The sequence below is a fragment of the Saccostrea cucullata genome, unplaced genomic scaffold, assembly GCF_032062105.1.
Source record: "Saccostrea cucullata isolate Sc308-1 unplaced genomic scaffold, CSIRO_AGI_Scuc_v1 ctg5686, whole genome shotgun sequence".
NCBI classification, from domain to species: Eukaryota; Metazoa; Mollusca; class Bivalvia; order Ostreida; family Ostreidae; genus Saccostrea; species Saccostrea cuccullata.
In genome coordinates, this window is record NW_026925214.1 from 1 (window position 1) to 20,752 (window position 20,752).

The following is a 20,752-nucleotide window of genomic DNA, read 5'->3' on the forward strand; positions in this document are numbered from 1 at the left end:
CCTGACCCTTAATTTGAACACACTTGAATGCCCGTCATCCAAGGATACTTTGTAGCACGTATGGTTGAAATTGGCCCAGTAGGTCTTGAGAAGAAGATGAAAATGTGAACCGTGTACTACAACGATGCCAACAACGACGACGACAGACAAAGGACAAATTTTGATCAAAAAGCTCACTTGGGCCTTTGGCCCAGGTAAACTAATTAAAGTGATAGTGATTATTTAATATTTCATTGTCTTGAGTGAGAATGAAAAATAAAGAAAAAATAATTTAAAAAATTATAAAAGATTATCTTTGAAATGAAGAATTCAAAGCAAAAATCTTTGAAGTTGCAAATATTATTATAATACAACTGATGACGTGTTTAAAAGAAGTAAAGTTAAAACTTTTAATGAATTGATGCAAATTTAGACTAGTGTAGTAATGGACCTTTGTTATATACGGTATTATATAAAGTGTAAGAAAAATTCCATTCTATTTACCAGTTTTTGATCAACAAAAAGAGTTGTGAAATGATTTGAATTTTAATACAAATAAATGAAAGAAAATTAGTACTCTAAGCTTCCAAGTAGCAAAAAAATCATCTATTAAAGAATTTTTACAACTGAAGAACTAGATAATGTTTGAAGAAATTAGGTAATAAATGTAAATTTTAGAGATATAAAGATACTTGTTTTCTAAGTTGTTAGGAATTGAAAGTGTTCATGTTATTTGATTAGAAGTAAATGAGGTAATATGGGATGTTTTTACCTGTGAAGTCAACATCCTTTTGATCTGCACTTGATTTAAGATCACTGAAGAAGAAATACATCATACAATATTTATGAAGTTGACACTTTCCGATAAAAAAAAAAAAAACGGTGTTAATTATTTCTCAATTACAAGATGATGAAGCTTAAGATTAAATTTCGATGTTATATAATTACAAAAACAATACAATTTGTGCCCTCAGGACTTATATCAAGTCATCTGAAAAATTGTCCAGATATGGAATCAGGTGCCCGGATATAACAATTATCACAATTTCAAAAAGGAGCGAATCTCACCATTTCACTGCAATTATTGCTGAAATTAAAAGAATTGTCTTTGTTAAATTTATTTACCCAGAAAAAATATTGAAATTTGCATGTTAAAACTTATAATATATAATAATAGACTTGAGTACAGGTTGATATATACAGTGTACCTCGAAAACTATGAGGAATATAATAAAAAGAAATAACGTTAAAACTTTTGAAAGATAATGGGATAAATATGTTTATATAGTAGTGTTGCATTATGCATGTACTATGCCTAAATAGTAGGCAGGGATTGACACATGGTGCACAAGCCGGAGGCGAGTGCACTATGTGTCAAACCCTGCCTACTATTTAGGCATAGTACATGCATAATGCAACACTATTGTTATTATTATGCTGACTGTTGTAATTATTTATGCGGCAATCCATCTGACTTTTTCCTGAAAATATCGGTGCTAATACAGCGCACTTACAAGAACTCATTCAAAATCTTCATGCTAAAATTGGTTGCATTCTTAGTTATTTTGGTTACTAGTATTATTTCTAAATAAGTCGGGATTTTCTGTCCCAAAGCAACTCATCTTTATTTTCTGTTTTGTGTAACACTTATTTGTTTGCAGACGTCGATTCCCATTGATAAATTTCTTTTACATCCTTCAATCAAGCGTCATATAAAAAAGCGTTTTAATGACCCTATGAAATAAGTTCATCTAACGATCTGTATGTAATTAGTTTTAAAACTTTGTTGTACACATTAATCTAAGGTTCCTTAGAATAATATAACTGTTTTCAAATAATAGTTGTCTATTTTCTCCTTCTTGTGTCAATTGTATAAATTAAGATTATATATTTAATAAAATTCTCCCAATCAGTGATCGTCTCTGTGGCGTAATCGATAAGGCATCGGACTGACAATCTCATGGTCGTCAGTTCGATTCCCAGCGTGTGCGATGAATTTTATTCAGTAAATAAAGCCGTGCACTATTTCGGCTTAGTATGTTTACGCTATATAAATCCTTAGACCACTATGCGAGAATAGTAGGATATGGGTTATATAGAGACAAACTGACAGGAAGCATAATAATGTATGTTAGAGAGAAAGGGTCATGAAATCTAATGGTCGAAATATAGCTGAAATAGTGACGACTCGGCATTAAACAATAGTTATATATCAATCAGCCAATCAATACAACAAAGTAAACCTAAAATCTTTATACTCACATTGGTTCCTCTTCCACAGTATGAAATTGATTGCACTTCCGATGACAACAATGACAACAGAGATAATAACTCCAATAATAATGCTCGTTTTGTCACTGTTACATGTAGGAGGACTGGAGATGGGTTTTTCTGAAATTTTTATTTTTCATTAGAGTTCATTAGAGTTTTAAATTTAATTTCTTTTTTACTTTAATGAATTATGAACAACTAAAAAATACGAATTTAACAACTGAACAACTAAAGCTAAAACAAGTGAAAACAAAGTGCCATTATGCATTTAAATGATAAAATTTAAATATGTATGTGAAAGTGAACCTTCATATTAAGAAACACTGTTGAGAGATGTGTATTGTTTCATTATGTATATAATTAGTAACATTAAGTTTCTTGAACATTCCAGAGTGGTCAACATGTTTGGTCATTTTATCTAGAACATTCTTAAATTTTGTGTATGTCCAGATTGTTCCAGTAATATCATGTTTTAACAATTTCTAGAATATTCTAGATTTATATTACTGTATAAACAGGTCTGGACGATTTCTAAATATGGAAGTCAAGAACGATAACCGCAAGTTGCTATAAATATATTTCCTAAACACATCAGATGGTTTTCTGTCCAATCAGAAAACAGGATTGTGACACACCTATTAAAAACCGTAAACAAAGAGCGCAAGTACACGTGGATTTTCTTTTTTCGTGAAAAAGATTTTTTTGATAAATTTTTTTGGAAATCAAATTAAATGTATTGGTTAAAAGAGATATTTACTACATTTTTACCGTGAACAAGCGATTATTTTCAGACATTTTACAGCATAATGACAGCATCATAAATTGGTATTGCAAAGACATATGTATGGAATGCATGTTGTTTAATTCTAGTTTATTAATACTTTTTTTCCAACAGATAAAATAAAAAAAAAGCATTTCTTTCTTTATTTTGTCAGAAAATGTACATCAACACCAGTGAATTGCTATGAAGAAACAATATCACCAATTATAAGCATGTATTATGAATTTATAATACAATCATGTAGTATCTTGAATACGAATCTTAACAAATAAAAAAATGACCGCGTGATAAAGAGAAATGCAAACATTTGTGCGCAAGTACATTTTTGCACACACACAAAATCAATTTAATTATTTCGTCGGTGGGAGTATCTTCGTATGTAAGTTCTGATAGTATTTAATGTACTTCCTCCTCCATTGTCTCGGCTTCAAACGATGCATATTCGACACGAATGGAATGAAGGAGAAGAAGTAAAAGTTCTTTCGTACCGTTTTTAATTTTTGAATATTGGAGTTGAAAAGAAGACCTTTCACTTTCTAAAATAATGGAATTAGATAACAAGGATTCAATTTCGTTTCGAATTTCATTTTTAGTTTTCTTTTCATCGGAATTCAGATAAGCTGATTCGTTTTCTGTCAATGGAATTTTTTTGACGGATTCATATTTCCTGTGATGTGGATAACCGATCTTTTTGATGGTTTCAGTCAAGTTTTTCCTGCGTTCGATGGAAGAAATACCGATGTCATAAAATGATTGTGAAAGTTGCATGTTGGATGCAGATTTATCGGAAGACAAAATTTTATTATTATTTCCAAATAAGAAATTGCGGGATCTGATAATTAAACGAAATGCATCCCGCTCTTCTTGGAAAGGGGGTAGTATTTTAGGACCTGAATTATGATTTAAGTTACTAAAAGATTGAAAAACAGACTTTAATTCCGACAAGTGATCAACATTGATGATAACCTTCTCCCATTTGTCAAATGAGGCAGTGCCCGAAATCCAATTTTTTACAGATTTGTTATACTCCTCCAATAAAAAATCTAAACCTTGGTGGGCATCTCTTCTGCAGCTTTTCGAAAATGATTCATGTGCTTTTAAAAATTATTAATAGCTGGTGGCAATAACATTCTTTGAATTTGTTCAAACAAGATGATAATTTGATATTTTGTGTGTCTTCTGGCAAACCAGACCTCTGAAAAAACGGATCGTGCTGTTTGAATTAAAATTTGAATTATTAAATCTAACACCTTGCCGAAACATAAAAACAACATCGATGTAGGGCATAACTGTGTTTACGAAAAAGGACAGAAATTTATCATTTTGAGATTCAATCCAATTTATAAAATTATCATAATGAATGGGAGATTTTTCGTTTTCAGATTGTTTCACAAAGGGTCTTAATAATTCCAACCAAAGAGCTTCTCTGAATTTATCGAGGTTGTCAAATGAAAGGTGATGGTTAGCGCAACTTTTCATGAACTGCTGTGTTTTTGGAGATACGTAACCCTGAGATTTTAAAAAAATTTTATATATGACTTCCCATAAGACTTCTGCCACACCTTTAGTCATGTTCATTTCTTCATGTCCCAACCCTGTTATCGGAATATCCCACCCATACATTTCGGGATCTTCAAATATTATTTGCCAAAGGAGGGTCATCGGTGAACCGTCACAAACAATAAAACACCACTGCTGATCACCAGTGCCGTATGTAGAAATTCCTGCGTCTTTGCCAATATGGTTTAACACTAATTTTATAGATTCTTTACTGCCAGGATTTACAAAAATAGGTGAAATAAGACCAATATCCAGGGAATCTAATTCACGTAATACACACTTTTTTTTCGGAACGCTGTTCTCCGTAATTTTTTTCAAAAGTTGATGTTTTATTTTCAGGGTTTTTAGATGGTTCATAGAAATGAAATTTTAGATTCTGTGAATTTTCAGTCAAATTTGGTTTTTCTTGATTACTTTCATTTAAATTGCTCTTCTTAAATGCACGCATATTAATTTTACAAATATCACACGTAACTTTTCTTTTTTTCCACAACTTTCCACAAATCGGACATTTAATTGTGTCGACAGAAGCTAAATTTTCTTTAATTTTCTTGTCAATTGTATTCAGTGAGCCATTTATAGTTAGATGTGGAAGTATTTCAGAGAAATATACATTCACAAAATCTATATAAGTGTTCCTTACAACTTCTTTATCTACATCAAAGGGAAAATCAGCATTTGCCTCCGATAGATTCTGAAATAATCTCCAATGACTCGGGTGGTATTTACGATCAAACTGGAGAAGGTTATCATCTTTTACACTAACTTTTACTACGTTTGTCATAATTTGTACAACTTGTTTGTTGAAATTTCTTGAAAGCCAGGATCTTAGAAGTCGTTGGTTGTTATCAAAAGCATAAAAAAGTGAAGATGTTTTTGAGTGTGAATTTTGTTGACTATAATTTTCATGAGCATGAAGCTCAAATAGCCAAGACGTTAAATGATCATAGCTTCCAGATGGAATCAACTGATTCATGGTGTTAATGCTCACTTTACTTCCGGTTGTGCCATAATTTACAGAAGCCGCAAGTGCACAAAGTGGAGAAACATATTTGTTATTTCTAGAGCCAGCAATACATTCTCCAATTACAGCATTTTTTAACAGTTTAACATTATCATTTTGAGGGAATTGTTTATTTTCTGTTAGATATTGAATAAACGTACTCATCACTTTATTTTGATTTTCAATAGTGTTTCTTGGATTAATATTTTTCAAATACTCGAATGAAAAATCTGGCGTAAATAGAGAGGAGTTTAAAAGATTCATGTTTTCAATGATACCTAATTGTATTGCAGTTTCAACTCGATTTTCCTCTGTATCAAGCGTAAATGAATGATGACTAGTATTAAGTAGGTTTTGTATCTCATTTTTTAAACTTGCATTTTCTCTTTTGAGCAGCGTTATTTCAGTATCTTTCAGTTCTATCTCTCTGTTCTTGTGATTTAACAAATTTTTAAACATAGATATAATTTTTAGTGCAAAATTAATCCCTTTGTCCATGACTTTTTGAAGAAGGCTTTTTTCATCAATTTTGACTGCCATTTCAGCATCCTCATCGTCAAACGAATTGAAGACACCACTACAGTCCTCTCTTAATTCAGTTTCTGTAATCAAATTTACTACAAATTGTAATACAATATCATCACTTCTCATGTCATAAATTTCGAAAAGTTATATGCTGATGAGTACAAAAGTGATGTGATGTTGTCCAATGTGAAGAGAAAAAGTGTGTATGTTGGGGGGTGGGGTGGGGGTGTGTTGGTTTTGCATTCATAATTATACCTCTGCCTTTACTGGACCAATCCGCAATAGATCTTTGTAAACTGAACATTTTTAACATACCAGAAGAAAAAAGAGAAAAAATGTTTCAAAGTTAAAAGTTTGTATTTTAGTTATCTATTTGATCAATGTAAAATGAATCCTTTATTTAGAGTCGTGTTCAAGAGCCAAACACAGACCAAACTGGTGGAATTGCGACGGGCACTAACTGTGCTCCATTATTGACTGACCTGTTTTTATATTCCTATGAAGCAGAATTAACTTTAAAAAATGGTATTTATATTTTTCTTTGAAAATCCTCTTTTATAATGAAACTTTTTTGCCAGTATTCCAATATTATGAGCTATTATATATATACCACAGTGTCAAAGAATACATAGATCTATATTTGTTGTTTGATGTAACTTTCTCAACATATATTTTCATGATAGACATTATACCAAGCTTATGCACATTTACCTTCTTATTCACTTTATGTGCAATGATAAATTTACTCATAAGAAAAAATTGGAGAAGTGAAATAGAAAATCGTGCTTTATTGTTATTCTAATAGTGCATCGTGATACATGTAGACACTAACCAGGAAGTCTATCTTCCTCTATGCAAGGTTTCTTAGGGTTGATTGCTGCATTATCCTCTGTATTCTTCCTCTTCTTCGATATCTTTTTTTAAAAATGATTTTAAAATATTCATTCTTTTCAACCATTAAATTATTCTTGTATGCACAAAATGAGAGAGAGAGAGAGAGACTCACTTGATGTAATCCTAATACTCGCGTCTGGTCTGACGTTAGATTAGCAGCTGTTTCGATACAAAGGTCACAAAATTTCCTTTCTCGTATACGTTGTATACGTGTTACCGAAAGTGAATTGAAGACATCAAGTGCCTGCTTTGGGATATTTTTTATGCCCTTTAGCCTGACAGGTCCTTTGCCTGCTGCTCATTTCTCGTGCATAGTGCAAGAGCAGCTGGTTTCAAACTTTCCTAATCCAGGAAACATAAGAAACGCCAACAACACAAGAAGTCCAGCCATTTTGCTTTCTATTGACTAGAAGCTAGATGGACGCATGAAAACTTCATGTATTTTATGCGATTCTCTTTCGCATAACCGGTGGAGTTTAAATTTTCAGCTTAAACGTTTCTCTGCACATGGTTATCAAAAAGATATTATAATGAAATGTATAGAGTATATATATGTGGAGGATTAGATAAACAAGAGTTTTTAATGAAATTATATCTTAAATGAGATTATTTCATTTCCTTAGAAAACGGGAAATGTCGATTGATTTTTTTAAGTTTTGAAGTAGTCAATGTGTCGTAAAATGTCTGAAAATAATCGCTTGTTCACGGTAGAAATGTAGTAAATATCTCTTGTAACCAATATATCTAATTTGATTTCCAAAAAATGTATCAAAAAAATCTTTTTCACGAAAAACGAAAATCCACGTGTACATGCGGTCTTTGTTTACGGTTTTTCATAGGTGTGTCACAATCCTGTTTTCTGATTGGACAGAAAACCATCTGATGTTTAGGAAATATATTTATAGCAGCTTGAGGTTATCGTTCTTGACTTCCATATTTAGAAATCGTCCAGACCTGTTGAAGTTGTAAAATTTTCTGTTTAGATGGAACGTTTTGAGCTATCTTTAGACACGCCCATTTCTTTAGAAAGGAAAAATCGGTCAAATGATTCAATCGAATACCTGTAGAACAGGTATTTCATAAATATAATAGCCAATGAAATTGACGGTCTACATAAACATCGAGTAAGCACGTGTTCGACTGATACATGTGTTATGCTAACTCCAAAAAAACATGATAAAATCATAATTATGTACAAATTCGTTGCAATTCTTGTTTAAAATAAGCGGGAACTTCATATATAATTCTTTCTTATTTAAAAATCTTCATTTTAGTGTAACTTATGTTGCTTGTCGCAGAAAGTGGGGTGTCCTAAAACATTACGACGAATATTTCTTTCTCGTTTCTAAAGAAATGGGCGTGTCGTTATGTTATAATTGACGTTCAAAACATGACTCAGAACGTTTCATCCAAATGGAAAATTTTACCACTTCAACAGGTCTGGACGATTTCTAAATAAGGAAGTCAAGAACGATAACCGTGAATTGCTATAAATACACAGAATAAACAAGGCACTAATCCTTCTGACCAATCAGATAACAGCATTTAAACAAACCCATGAGAAAATAAATAAAACACGTGGTTTTTAAGTTTTTTGCTCAAAAGATTTTTTTAGAACAAACTTTTTGTAAACTTTATGCGCATTTGGGAATAATATGATATTTATGACAATTCTACCGTGAACAAACACGACTTGAAAGCTTAGAATACATTCTAAGTGGGATGAAAAAATCTGTCTCTTGGAGGTAGCAATCCCAAAAGTTTAACTTACGTTAAAAAATTGATATAAATACGGTAAATTTTCAGTTTTTTAGACCCTGACATAAAAATCTTATCGAAAAGATATCAGTCTTTATTATTTTTGAGTGTTTATTACAAAATACTAGTAGTCCATGCAGTTTCTGATATGGGAGGTAAGATATTGGTATAAAATGCATTTATGTATAATTACAGGATTCTCTTTTCTCCACGTTATACGCCTTTCCTTATGCCCATTTAAAGTCTGCATAGCTAAGTATTCGGCGCTCATGAAACCCGTGATAATTCAAAACTATATGTGTATAGTCCATACGATAAACACTTGTGTTAGTTGATCTATACACATGGAATTTTTAGTATTATCGATGAAAATCGGACGGCTAAGCAAAATTATATTTACCATCATATAATAAATTCTGGTAAATGTTATAATTGAACTTGATAAAAACTTGCTGGTGCGATCTATACCTCTGTAAACGATTACATTCTATCGTGCATTATTTTTTTTCTTTACCGAGATAAAATTGAAAAGGTTGTTCACGGTAAAAATGTAGGGAATACCTTATCCTTCAAAAGTTTTCATCTTACTTCTACAGATTTTTTGTTAAAAAAATCTTTTTGAGGAAAAAAACAAAAGCACGTGTTATCTTTTTTTCTTTTAAAATATGTTTTGGGGTGTGTAAAAATGCTGTTGTCTGATTGGACAGAAAAATAATTACGTGTACTTGCTGTACATTTATAGCAACTTTCGGTTATCGTTCTTGACTTCCATATTTAGAAATCGTCCAGACCTGATAAATACCCTGTCAATTCGATGCATAGATATACTTTGTCGTATAAGCACTATTGAGATATAACTGGGATATATATTTTCACTGGGACATTATGTGCAGAAACGGACACTCTGATGTATGTATTTTTAGATTCTTGCTAATATATTTATTATATATTACTGTAAATAAATTATTGTTAAGTTTAAATTGTGTTATTGATCTTTGCTGGCATTTCGAGTAATTCTGACCCATAACAGAATTGGGGGCTCGTCCGGGATAAAGAATTTCTTGCACTTTTGCAGTTTATTGTCAGAATTTTGTTTATTGAACCGTAAATTTGATTATAAGCCAGCAGAAATCAACATGGTGTTTTCGGTCACAGACTTTCTTAGTTCACCAAGTGTTCAGGTTTTTTGATACGTTAAAAAAGGATGACTTGATCGCATTAGGTTTGCATTTTGGGTTAGATGTTAAATCCTCTCAGAGAAAGCAAGACATTAGAATTAAGGTTGCAAACAAACTAGTAGAAGAAAACGTCTTTGAAAAATACGATCTTCCAGAATATACAGTTAAATCAGAGTTAGGCTCTTATAAAATGGCAGAATATCAGTTTCAAGTAGAATTAGAAAAAATGCGATTAGAAAGAGAAAAATTAGAAAGAGAAGAACGAGAGCGTGAACGAAAATTTGAATTAGACAAATTAGCAGCAGAAAGAGAAGAGCGAGAAAGAGAGCGTGCAATGAACTTTGAATTAGAGAAATTAAAATTACAAAACCAACCAGAACCGTCAGTTGTCAAAACTGAATTTGACGCAGCAAAAAATATCAGATTAGTTCCAAAATTTCAAGAAAAATCTGTAGACAAATATTTTCCCCAATTTGAAAAGGTCGCAGAGAATCTTAAATGGCCACGAAATGTTTGGTCAACAATGTTACAAAGTGTACTGGCTGGAAAAGCGGCTGAGGTATACTCTGCACTAGGGGTAGTTGAGAGTTCAGACTATGAGAAGGTCAAAGCAGCAATATTAAAAGCATATGAATTAGTACCTGAAGCGTATAGACAAAAGTTCAGAAAGTATAGAAAGTTTGATAATCAAACATTTGTTGAATTTTCACGAGAGAAAGAAGATTTATTCGATCACTGGTTTAGATCTAAGAAACTTGATAAAACTTTTGCTAATTTGCGACAAGTCATCCTGGTAGAAGAGTTTAAGGAATGTGTTCCTCAAGATTTGAAAACACATTTAGAAGATAAGAATGTGAAAACTCTTGAAGAGGCAGCAGTCATATCTGATACTTATGCTCTGTCTCATAAAAAGAATTTTGTTTCAAGATCTCAGACTAGCAGTAATTCTACCAATTCAGACACATATAAAAAGAGTGGTTCAGGGTCTCAGTCTTTCACAAATTCCCAGTCTCCATCCCAAGGTGGTTTTAAGTCCGGTCCAGGATGTGTTGAAGGATCGTCTGGAATGGGGTCGCTTCCTACTTGTAGTTATTGTAAGAAAAAGGGTCATCTGATCAGTGAATGCTTTAAACTTAAGAGAAAAAATGATTTTGATAAAACTCAACCACATGCTTGTGCGGCAGTTAGAGGTGATAGAGAAGCCTTAGTTTCGATTTGTTCTGACACTCCTGATGTCCAGGGTTCACAGTCCAGTTCTATTGATTCTATGGAGGATTATAAGCCCTTTATGTCTCAGGGATTTGTTTCACTCGGTGACTCTAGCGAAATAAAACCTGTCCAGATTTTGAGAGATACTGGTGCTGCACAGACGTTATTGTTAGAGGGCGTGCTTCCTTTGTCTGAGCAGACTTCTACTGGTGGGTCAGTTTTATTACAGGGTGTGGAGCTAGGCGTCATTGATGTTCCCCTGCATAGAATTAGTTTGAAGTCAGATTTAGTTACTGGACCTGTTATCGTAGGTGTTCGACCTACTCTTCCCGTTCCAGGTATTTCTTTGTTGTTAGGCAACGATCTAGCTGGCGGAAAAGTTGTACCAGATCCTATAGTTTGTGAGAAGATCACTCCAGATGTCATGTATAATGATGAAGATGATTACATTTATCCAGCATGTGCTGTTACTAGAGCGATGGCCAGAAGACGAGAAATGGAGGCAGACCATACTCAAGCCTTTGACGAGACGAATTCCTCTGTTGATATTGATTTGAATGACACTTTCTTATCTGACCTTGATGGCACTCAAACAAGCATGGAACCACACAATATCAAGAAGCAAGAGAAGAAAGAATTTTTACCAAAATTTGGTGGTGAGTATGATGAGTTGCATCCACTAGTTAGCCAAAGCAAGGACATCCTCAGCCGAGAACGTTTACTCTCTGAACAACATAAAGACCCAGATATCATTCAACTTAGTAAGTTGGCACTTCCACCAGAAGAGGCTACTAAAATTGGAGAATGCTTCTATATGAAAGATGGCATCCTTATGCGAAAATGGCGACCACCTGATGCTTCTCCAGATGAAGTGTGGCGTGTTGTTCACCAGATAGTGGTCCCAGCTGCTTATCGTCGAGATGTCATGAGTTTAGCTCACGATACACCTATGGCTGGTCATTTAGGTATCAATAAGACTTATAATAGGATTTTGAGTCATTTTTATTGGCCTAAGCTAAGAAAGGATGTTTCAAAGTTTTGCAAGTCATGCCATGTCTGTCAGATGGTAGGTAAACCAAATCAGAAGATACCATCTGCTCCTCTCCAACCCATTCCAGCTTTTGAAGAACCGTTTAGTCGAGTATTAGTGGATTGTGTAGGACCTTTGCCTAGGACCAGATCTGGAAACCAGTATTTACTTACCATTATGTGTACATCCACTCGATTTCCTGAAGCCATACCTCTAAGGAATATAAAGGCAAAGAGCATAGTTAAGGCCCTAACCAAGTTTTTCAGTTTTGTAGGAGCACCCAAGGCAATTCAGTCGGATCAAGGCTCAAATTTTATGTCGGGGTTGTTCCAGCAAGTCATGCATGAGTTGGGTATAAGGCAATATAGATCAACTGCTTATCATCCTGAGTCCCAGGGAGCGTTAGAACGTTTTCATCAAACCCTAAAAACAATGCTGAAGACCTATTGTTAAAAATATGAAAAAGACTGGGACGAAGGGGTTCATCTTGTGCTATTTTGCTGCAAGAGAAACAGTCCAGGAGTCTCTTGGGTTCAGTCCTTTTGAATTGGTGTTCGGACATACAGTTAGAGGTCCTTTGAAATTGTTGAAGGAAAAGTGGCTGACTGAGACTAGTGATCTTAATCTTTTAGATTATGTGTCTGATTTCAAAGAAAAACTTTACAATGCTTGTAAATTAGCACAAGAAAATTTGAAGAATTCTCAGATGAAAATGAAAATGTGGTATGACAAAGATGCCAGAAATAGGGTGTTTAAGCCAGGTGATAAGGTTCTTGTATTTTTACCTATTCCTGGTCATCCTTTACAGGCCAGATTTTATGGCCCTTATGAAACTGAAAGCAAGATCAGTGATGTAAACTATGTAGTTAAGACACCAGGTCGACGTAAAGAGAAACGGGTTTTCACATTAACATGTTAAAAGAGTATTTTGAAAGGTGTGACCGAAATTCTGTAAAACCAGTTTCCACTTTAGCCAATGCTAAGACTGTTCAAAATTATATTGAAAGTGATACGAGTGTAGAAATGAATGAGAAAGATTGTAATCAGAGTGTTCGTTTGAAAAACTCAGAAATTTTGGCTGATTTTGATGCCAAACTTGGACATTTGAACATTCACCAAAAAGAACAAGTTAAAAACTTGATGAATGAGTATCATCAAATCTTCTCGGATGTTCCAAAGAAAACTAATGCAGCTTGTCATGATGTTATAGTTGGCGATGCTCTGCCTATCAAACAACATCCGTACCGTCTGAATCCAATAAAATTGCAGTACCTAAGAAGGGAAGTGCAGTACATGTTGGACAATGACATTGTTGAACCTAGTAAAAGTGATTGGAGCTCACCGTGTATTCTTGTACCAAAACAGGACGGTTCTTACCGATTATGTACAGACTTTAGAAAGGTGAATTCTGTTACCAAAACTGATTCATATCCAATACCTAGAATCGATGACTGTATTGACAACATTGGAAATGCGAAATTTGTCAGTAAATTTGACCTGTTGAAAGGCTACTGGCAAGTACCGTTAACAGAAAGAGCAAAAGAAATATCTGCTTTTGCTACACCAGGACTTTACCAGTGTAAAGTAATGCCTTTTGGCATGAAAAACGCACCGGCTACATTCCAAAGGATGATTCACTCCCTTCTCCATGATCTTGAGGGATGCGAGGCCTACATTGATGATGTCGTCATATACAGCAACACATGGGATGAACATCTCCGAATCATGCGTGCTTTATTTGACATTTTAGCTAAAGCAAATTTAACTGTGAACCTTGAGAAGAGCGAATTTTGTCATGCCTATGTAGAGTATTAAGGTCATAAAGTAGGTCAAGGTTATGTTACACCCATTATGGCTAAAGTGGAAGCTATTGCAAAGTTCCCGATTCCTACAAACAAGAAAGAGTTAATGAGGTTTTTGGGCATGGCTGGGTTTTACAGAAAATGTTGTCCAAATTTTTCCTCAGTAGTTAGTCCACTTACAAATCTTTTACAAAAGAGGGTTAACTTTGAATGGACAAAGGATTGTGAAACATCCTTTCATAAAATCAAATCTGTACTTATGAGCAACCCAGTTCTGTCAACTCCAGATTTTTCTAAGCAATTTAAGCTTATTGTTGACGCTAGTGATGTTGGAATCGGGGCAGCTTTGTTTCAAGAACATAGTGATAAGGTAGATAGAGTTGTTTCTTATTTTTCAAAGAAACTTACAAAATGTCAACAAAAGTATTCCACCATTGAAAAGGAATGCCTTGCTTTGTTGTTAGCTTTACAGCATTTTGATGTTTATTTGAATGTTACTTTGCATCCAATTCTTGTGTATACTGATCACAACCCCCTGACATTTTTGCATAAATTGTCAAACAAGAATCAAAGACTGACTAGATGGAGTTTGTTGTTACAAGAATACAACATAACAATTAAGCATATCAAAGGCAAAGACAATGTTATTGCAGACGCCTTGTCAAGAGTATCGTAAACATACTAGATTTTGTATTAATGTACATGTTTTACAATTTAAGTTTTTCATTGACATTCAAACTTTTTAAGGGGGGAGGTGTTGTGAGATGTGTATTGTTTCATTATGTATATAATTAGTAACATTAAGTTTCTTGAACATTCCAGAGTGGTCAACATGTTTGGTCATTTTATCTAGAACATTCTTAAATTTTGTGTATGTCCAGATTGTTCCAGTAATATCATGTTTTAACAATTTCTAGAATATTCTAGATTTATATTACTGTATAAATACCCTGTCAATTCGATGCATAGATATACTTTGTCGTATAAGCACTATTGAGATATAACTGGGATATATATTTTCACTGGGACATTGTGTGCAGAAACGGACACTCTGATGTATGTGTTTTTAGATTCTTGCTAAGTTTGTACTTTATGTTTGATATATTTATTATATATTACTGTAAATAAATTATTGTTAAAAGTTTAAATTGTGTTATTGATCTTTGCTGGCATTTCGGGTAATTCTGACCCATAACAACACATAAACCACAGTATAATATTAGATTAACATATTTTTCTCTCAATTTTACGAAAGAAACCAAAGAAACAAGCGCTTTTGTAACCTTTTTTTAATTTCAATAGGTCATTTTACAATATTTAGTTTAATCATTACATTTCTCCACTTCAAATACACTTTTTGGGCAATTGCATTGTGATTTTCCGTTTTTAAGACTATTTTTAATACTTTTACTCAGGAATTTAAAAAAAATATGTGTATAACACTCCTTTCATCCAACATATACCTTCATTACATAGAGCTCCATTGAGTCCTTCTATGCATCTATCATGACACACACCAGTAACGGGGTCACATGATCTGTTTCCTCCACAGTAAGTCATACAATTCCCCAGACAGTTTATTCCAAAAAATCCAGGGGGACATTCTGTAAAATGTTTTTTGTATTCCATATAATTTTTTGTAAAGTTTTTGTCTTTTGTGTGCTTTAGTCAGACTCGGTACAATATAATGAATATTCCTGTAACCAAAAACAGATATAACAGTTTCGCTTTATGCGTTGATATGAAAGCTCTTAAATTTGGCAATACATTTTAATTTTTTTGTAAAGAAATGTCTGCTTGCTGGCCCTCTGCTATCATAGGTAAAATTTGTAGGTAGTTAATGCCCTATTTAGTAATGTTCTTTGTAAATAAAACTGAAATAATGAAAACATCAACAAGCCAAAGAGATAAATGATCAGTCTGTAAAATTGTATGTCTTTAAAAATATGTAACATGTAAACTATTTCATTATACCCCCGCTTGAAAAGTGGGAGGGTATTTAGTAATCGGGATTTCTGTCCGTCCGTCCGTCCGTCTGTACGCCCGTTCGTCGGCGTCCGTCTGTTACGCTTTTTCTCCTATCCGCAACTCCTCTTATACTACTGAGTGAAATTTAATGAAACTTTCACAGAGTCTTTATTATGTTCCCCAAACGAAGTTGGGGAACGTATTGTTTTTACTCTGTTTCTTATTATTATGTCGCCCCGAACGAAGTCGGGGACGACATATTGATATTGTACGCATGTTTTTTTTATCCAGGCTGTTTCTCGGAGATGGCTGGGACAATCTTCCTGAAACTTTCCTTCAAGGACGATCACTGGTTGTAGTTGTGCAGTGAGGTCGTTCAGTTCCAATATGTCTACCGTTGCCATGGAAACCTGTAAAAAGCGACAAATTTTGTCCGAGAGTGTTCTCTCTGGTCCCTTAAACGTTCGTCATGAAACTTTTCTTATTTTAATGATTAGTATCTGTAGTTCTGCAACTCGTATTTAAAATTTTCATATAATCGATTATTGCCATGGAAACCAGGTGAAAGTTAAAATTCTTTAATTTCGATTTTCTCAATAACTACTCAGGCAATCGTTTTGAAACTTTCAATGTTTATTCCTTGCAATGTGTCAAAGTGATTTCTACTTTCAAAATAATTGTAATGAGTCGCTCACGGTTGCCATAGAAACGAAACAGAAAAAAAGATTCAGATGCACACATGTGTTCTCCAAGGTCTAGGTCAAAGGGTCAAAGTTCGTCGTATCCAATAAAAGTTCTTTTCACAAGGATTACATATTTGAAATACGAAAGCCCTAGTACTTACCGTTCAAACGTTATGGCTATTTACTATGTTCAAGACGACCCCCCCCCTTTTTTTTGAAGCACACAGCCAAGTAGAATACACAGATATAACATATACAACTTACAAGTAACTTTTTAAAATCTTCATTCATAAAATTCAGTTCCCGTCATGTGATATTTTGCCATCATTCATTCTCCTTCTGTTTTGTCTCTTGAATTTATAAATATTTTATTTTATCTATATAAAAAAAAATAACGATTGTCAGCTGCATTTATTATCATTTCGCGTTTTCTTGTATATCTATCACTTGTATATTATTCATTTCATTAGATAGTGCAAGTATAAATTAAAAAATTGGTACGTCATTTCCATAGTTTTTATTCATTCATAAATTCTTTGATCCGCTCCTGATGGTTCGCAAAGCCTTGATCACCACTGTATACAAAACATTCATCTCGCCGAAAATGTTCATGATTCCGCTAAACTGAGAAAGTTCACACATGATTTATCATCTCATTACACACATCAGCTCTCTGCAATGCAGAAATGCTCGAATTGAAGGGGAAAATTCAGGAGTTATTGATGAGAAAAATTCAGGAGTTATTATGTCGCCCCGAACGAAGTCGGGGACGACATATTGATATTGTACGCATGTTTTTTTTTATCCAGGCTGTTTCTCGGAGATGGCTGGGACAATCTTCCTGAAACTTTCCTTCAAGGACGATCACTGGTTGTAGTTGTGCAGTGAGGTCGTTCAGTTCCAATATGTCTACCGTTGCCATGGAAACCTGTAAAAAGCGACAAATTTTGTCCGAGAGTGTTCTCTCTGGTCCCTTAAACGTTCTTCATGAAACTTTTCTTATTTTAATGATTAGTATCTGTAGTTCTGCAACTCGTATTTAAAATTTTCATATAATCGATTATTGCCATGGAAACCAGGTGAAAGTTAAAATTCTTTAATTTCGATTTTCTCAATAACTACTCAGGCAATCGTTTTGAAACTTTCAATGTTTATTCCTTGCAATGTGTCAAAGTGATTTCTACTTTCAAAATAATTGTAATGAGTCGCTCACGGTTGCCATAGAAACGAAACAGAAAAAAAGATTCAGATGCACACATGTGTTCTCCAAGGTCTAGGTCAAAGGGTCAAAGTTCGTCGTATCCAATAAAAGTTCTTTTCACAAGGATTACATATTTGAAATACGAAAGCCCTAGTACTTACCGTTCAAACGTTATGGCTATTTACTATGTTCAAGACGACCCCCCCCTTTTTTTGAAGCACACAGCCAAGTAGAATACACAGATATAACATATACAACTTACAAGTAACTTTTTAAAATCTTCATTCATAAAATTCAGTTCCCGTCATGTGATATTTTGCCATCATTCATTCTCCTTCTGTTTTGTCTCTTGAATTTATAAATATTTTATTTTATCTATATAAAAAAAAATAACGATTGTCAGCTGCATTTATTATCATTTCGCGTTTTCTTGTATATCTATCACTTGTATATTATTCATTTCATTAGATAGTGCAAGTATAAATTAAAAAATTGGTACGTCATTTCATTCATAAATTCTTTGATCCGCTCCTGATGGTTCGCAAAGCCTTGATCACCACTGTATACAAAACATTCATCTCGCCGAAAATGTTCATGATTCCGCTAAACTGAGAAAGTTCACACATGATTTATCATCTCATTACACACATCAGCTCTCTGCAATGCAGAAATGCTCGAATTGAAGGGGAAAATTCAGGAGTTATTGATGAGAAAAATTCAGGAGTTATTATGTCGCCCCGAACGAAGTCGGGGACGACATATTGATATTGTACGCATGTTTTTTTTTATCCAGGCTGTTTCTCGGAGATGGCTGGGACAATCTTCCTGAAACTTTCCTTCAAGGACGATCACTGGTTGTAGTTGTGCAGTGAGGTCGTTCAGTTCCAATATGTCTACCGTTGCCATGGAAACCTGTAAAAAGCGACAAATTTTGTCCGAGAGTGTTCTCTCTGGTCCCTTAAACGTTCGTCATGAAACTTTTCTTATTTTAATGATTAGTATCTGTAGTTCTGCAACTCGTATTTAAAATTTTCATATAATCGATTATTGCCATGGAAACCAGGTGAAAGTTAAAATTCTTTAATTTCGATTTTCTCAATAACTACTCAGGCAATCGTTTTGAAACTTTCAATGTTTATTCCTTGCAATGTGTCAAAGTGATTTCTACTTTCAAAATAATTGTAATGAGTCGCTCACGGTTGCCATAGAAACGAAACAGAAAAAAAGATTCAGATGCACACATGTGTTCTCCAAGGTCTAGGTCAAAGGGTCAAAGTTCGTCGTATCCAATAAAAGTTCTTTTCACAAGGATTACATATTTGAAATACGAAAGCCCTAGTACTTACCGTTCAAACGTTATGGCTATTTACTATGTTCAAGACGACCCCCCCCCCCTTTTTTTGAAGCACACAGCCAAGTAGAATACACAGATATAACATATACAACTTACAAGTAACTTTTTAAAATCTTCATTCATAAAATTCAGTTCCCGTCATGTGATATTTTGCCATCATTCATTCTCCTTCTGTTTTGTCTCTTGAATTTATAAATATTTTATTTTATCTATATAAAAAAAAATAACGATTGTCAGCTGCATTTATTATCATTTCGCGTTTTCTTGTATATCTATCACTTGTATATTATTCATTTCATTAGATAGTGCAAGTATAAATTAAAAAATTGGTACGTCATTTCCATAGTTTTTATTCATTCATAAATTCTTTGATCCGCTCCTGATGGTTCGCAAAGCCTTGATCACCACTGTATACAAAACATTCATCTCGCCGAAAATGTTCATGATTCCGCTAAACTGAGAAAGTTCACACATGATTTATCATCTCATTACACACATCAGCTCTCTGCAATGCAGAAATGCTCGAATTGAAGGGGAAAATTCAGGAGTTATTGATGAGAAAAATTCAGGAGTTATTATGTCGCCCCGAACGAAGTCGGGGACGACATATTGATATTGTACGCATGTTTTTTTTATCCAGGCTGTTTCTCGGAGATGGCTGGGACAATCTTCCTGAAACTTTCCTTCAAGGACGATCACTGGTTGTAGTTGTGCAGTGAGGTCGTTCAGTTCCAATATGTCTACCGTTGCCATGGAAACCTGTAAAAAGCGACAAATTTTGTCCGAGAGTGTTCTCTCTGGTCCCTTAAACGTTCGTCATGAAACTTTTCTTATTTTAATGATTAGTATCTGTAGTTCTGCAACTCGTATTTAAAATTTTCATATAATCGATTATTGCCATGGAAACCAGGTGAAAGTTAAAATTCTTTAATTTCGATTTTCTCAATAACTACTCAGGCAATCGTTTTGAAACTTTCAATGTTTATTCCTTGCAATGTGTCAAAGTGATTTCTACTTTCAAAATAATTGTAATGAGTCGCTCACGGTTGCCATAGAAACGAAACAGAAAAAAAGATTCAGATGCACACATGTGTTCTCCAAGGTCTAGGTCAAAGGGTCAAAGTTCGTCGTATCCAATAAAAGTTCTTTTCACAAGGATTACATATTTGAAATACGAAAGCCCTAGTACTTACCGTTCAAACGTTATGGCTATTTACTATGTTCAAGACGACCCCCCCCCCTTTTTTTGAAGCACACAGCCAAGTAGAATACACAGATATAACATATACAACTTACAAGTAACTTTTTAAAATCTTCATTCATAAAATTCAGTTCCCGTCATGTGATATTTTGCCATCATTCATTCTCCTTCTGTTTTGTCTCTTGAATTTATAAATATTTTATTTTATCTATATAAAAAAAAATAACGATTGTCAGCTGCATTTATTATCATTTCGCGTTTTCTTGTATATCTATCACTTGTATATTATTCATTTCATTAGATAGTGCAAGTATAAATTAAAAAATTGGTACGTCATTTCCATAGTTTTTATTCA

The 20,752-nt window shown here is 33.8% G+C and overlaps 1 protein-coding gene across 1 annotated transcript; it reads right to left on the reverse strand.

The window, feature by feature from the left end:
• Window positions 1-676: 676 nt before the first annotated feature.
• LOC134268379 (uncharacterized) lies at window positions 677-15,590 on the reverse strand. The gene is made up of 4 exons (XM_062750630.1): window positions 15,454-15,590; window positions 2,242-2,370; window positions 1,048-1,066; window positions 677-795 (listed from the first exon to the last, which is right to left on the reverse strand). Exons 1-4 carry the CDS (start codon window positions 15,548-15,550, stop codon window positions 717-719), a joined length of 324 nt encoding a protein of 107 aa, XP_062606614.1. The 5' UTR covers window positions 15,551-15,590; the 3' UTR covers window positions 677-716.
• Window positions 15,591-20,752: the final 5,162 nt, after the last annotated feature.

Excerpts from the sequence above, each read along its gene's own strand:
- LOC134268379 (XM_062750630.1), bottom strand. The coding sequence starts at position 15,550 with ATGACTTACTGTGGAGGAAACAGATCATGTGACCCCGTTACTGGTGTG. Across the intron at positions 2,371-15,453 it reads TGGAGCTCTATGTAATGAAG|AAAAACCCATCTCCAGTCCT; the intron begins GTATATGTTGGA and ends TAAAAATTTCAG.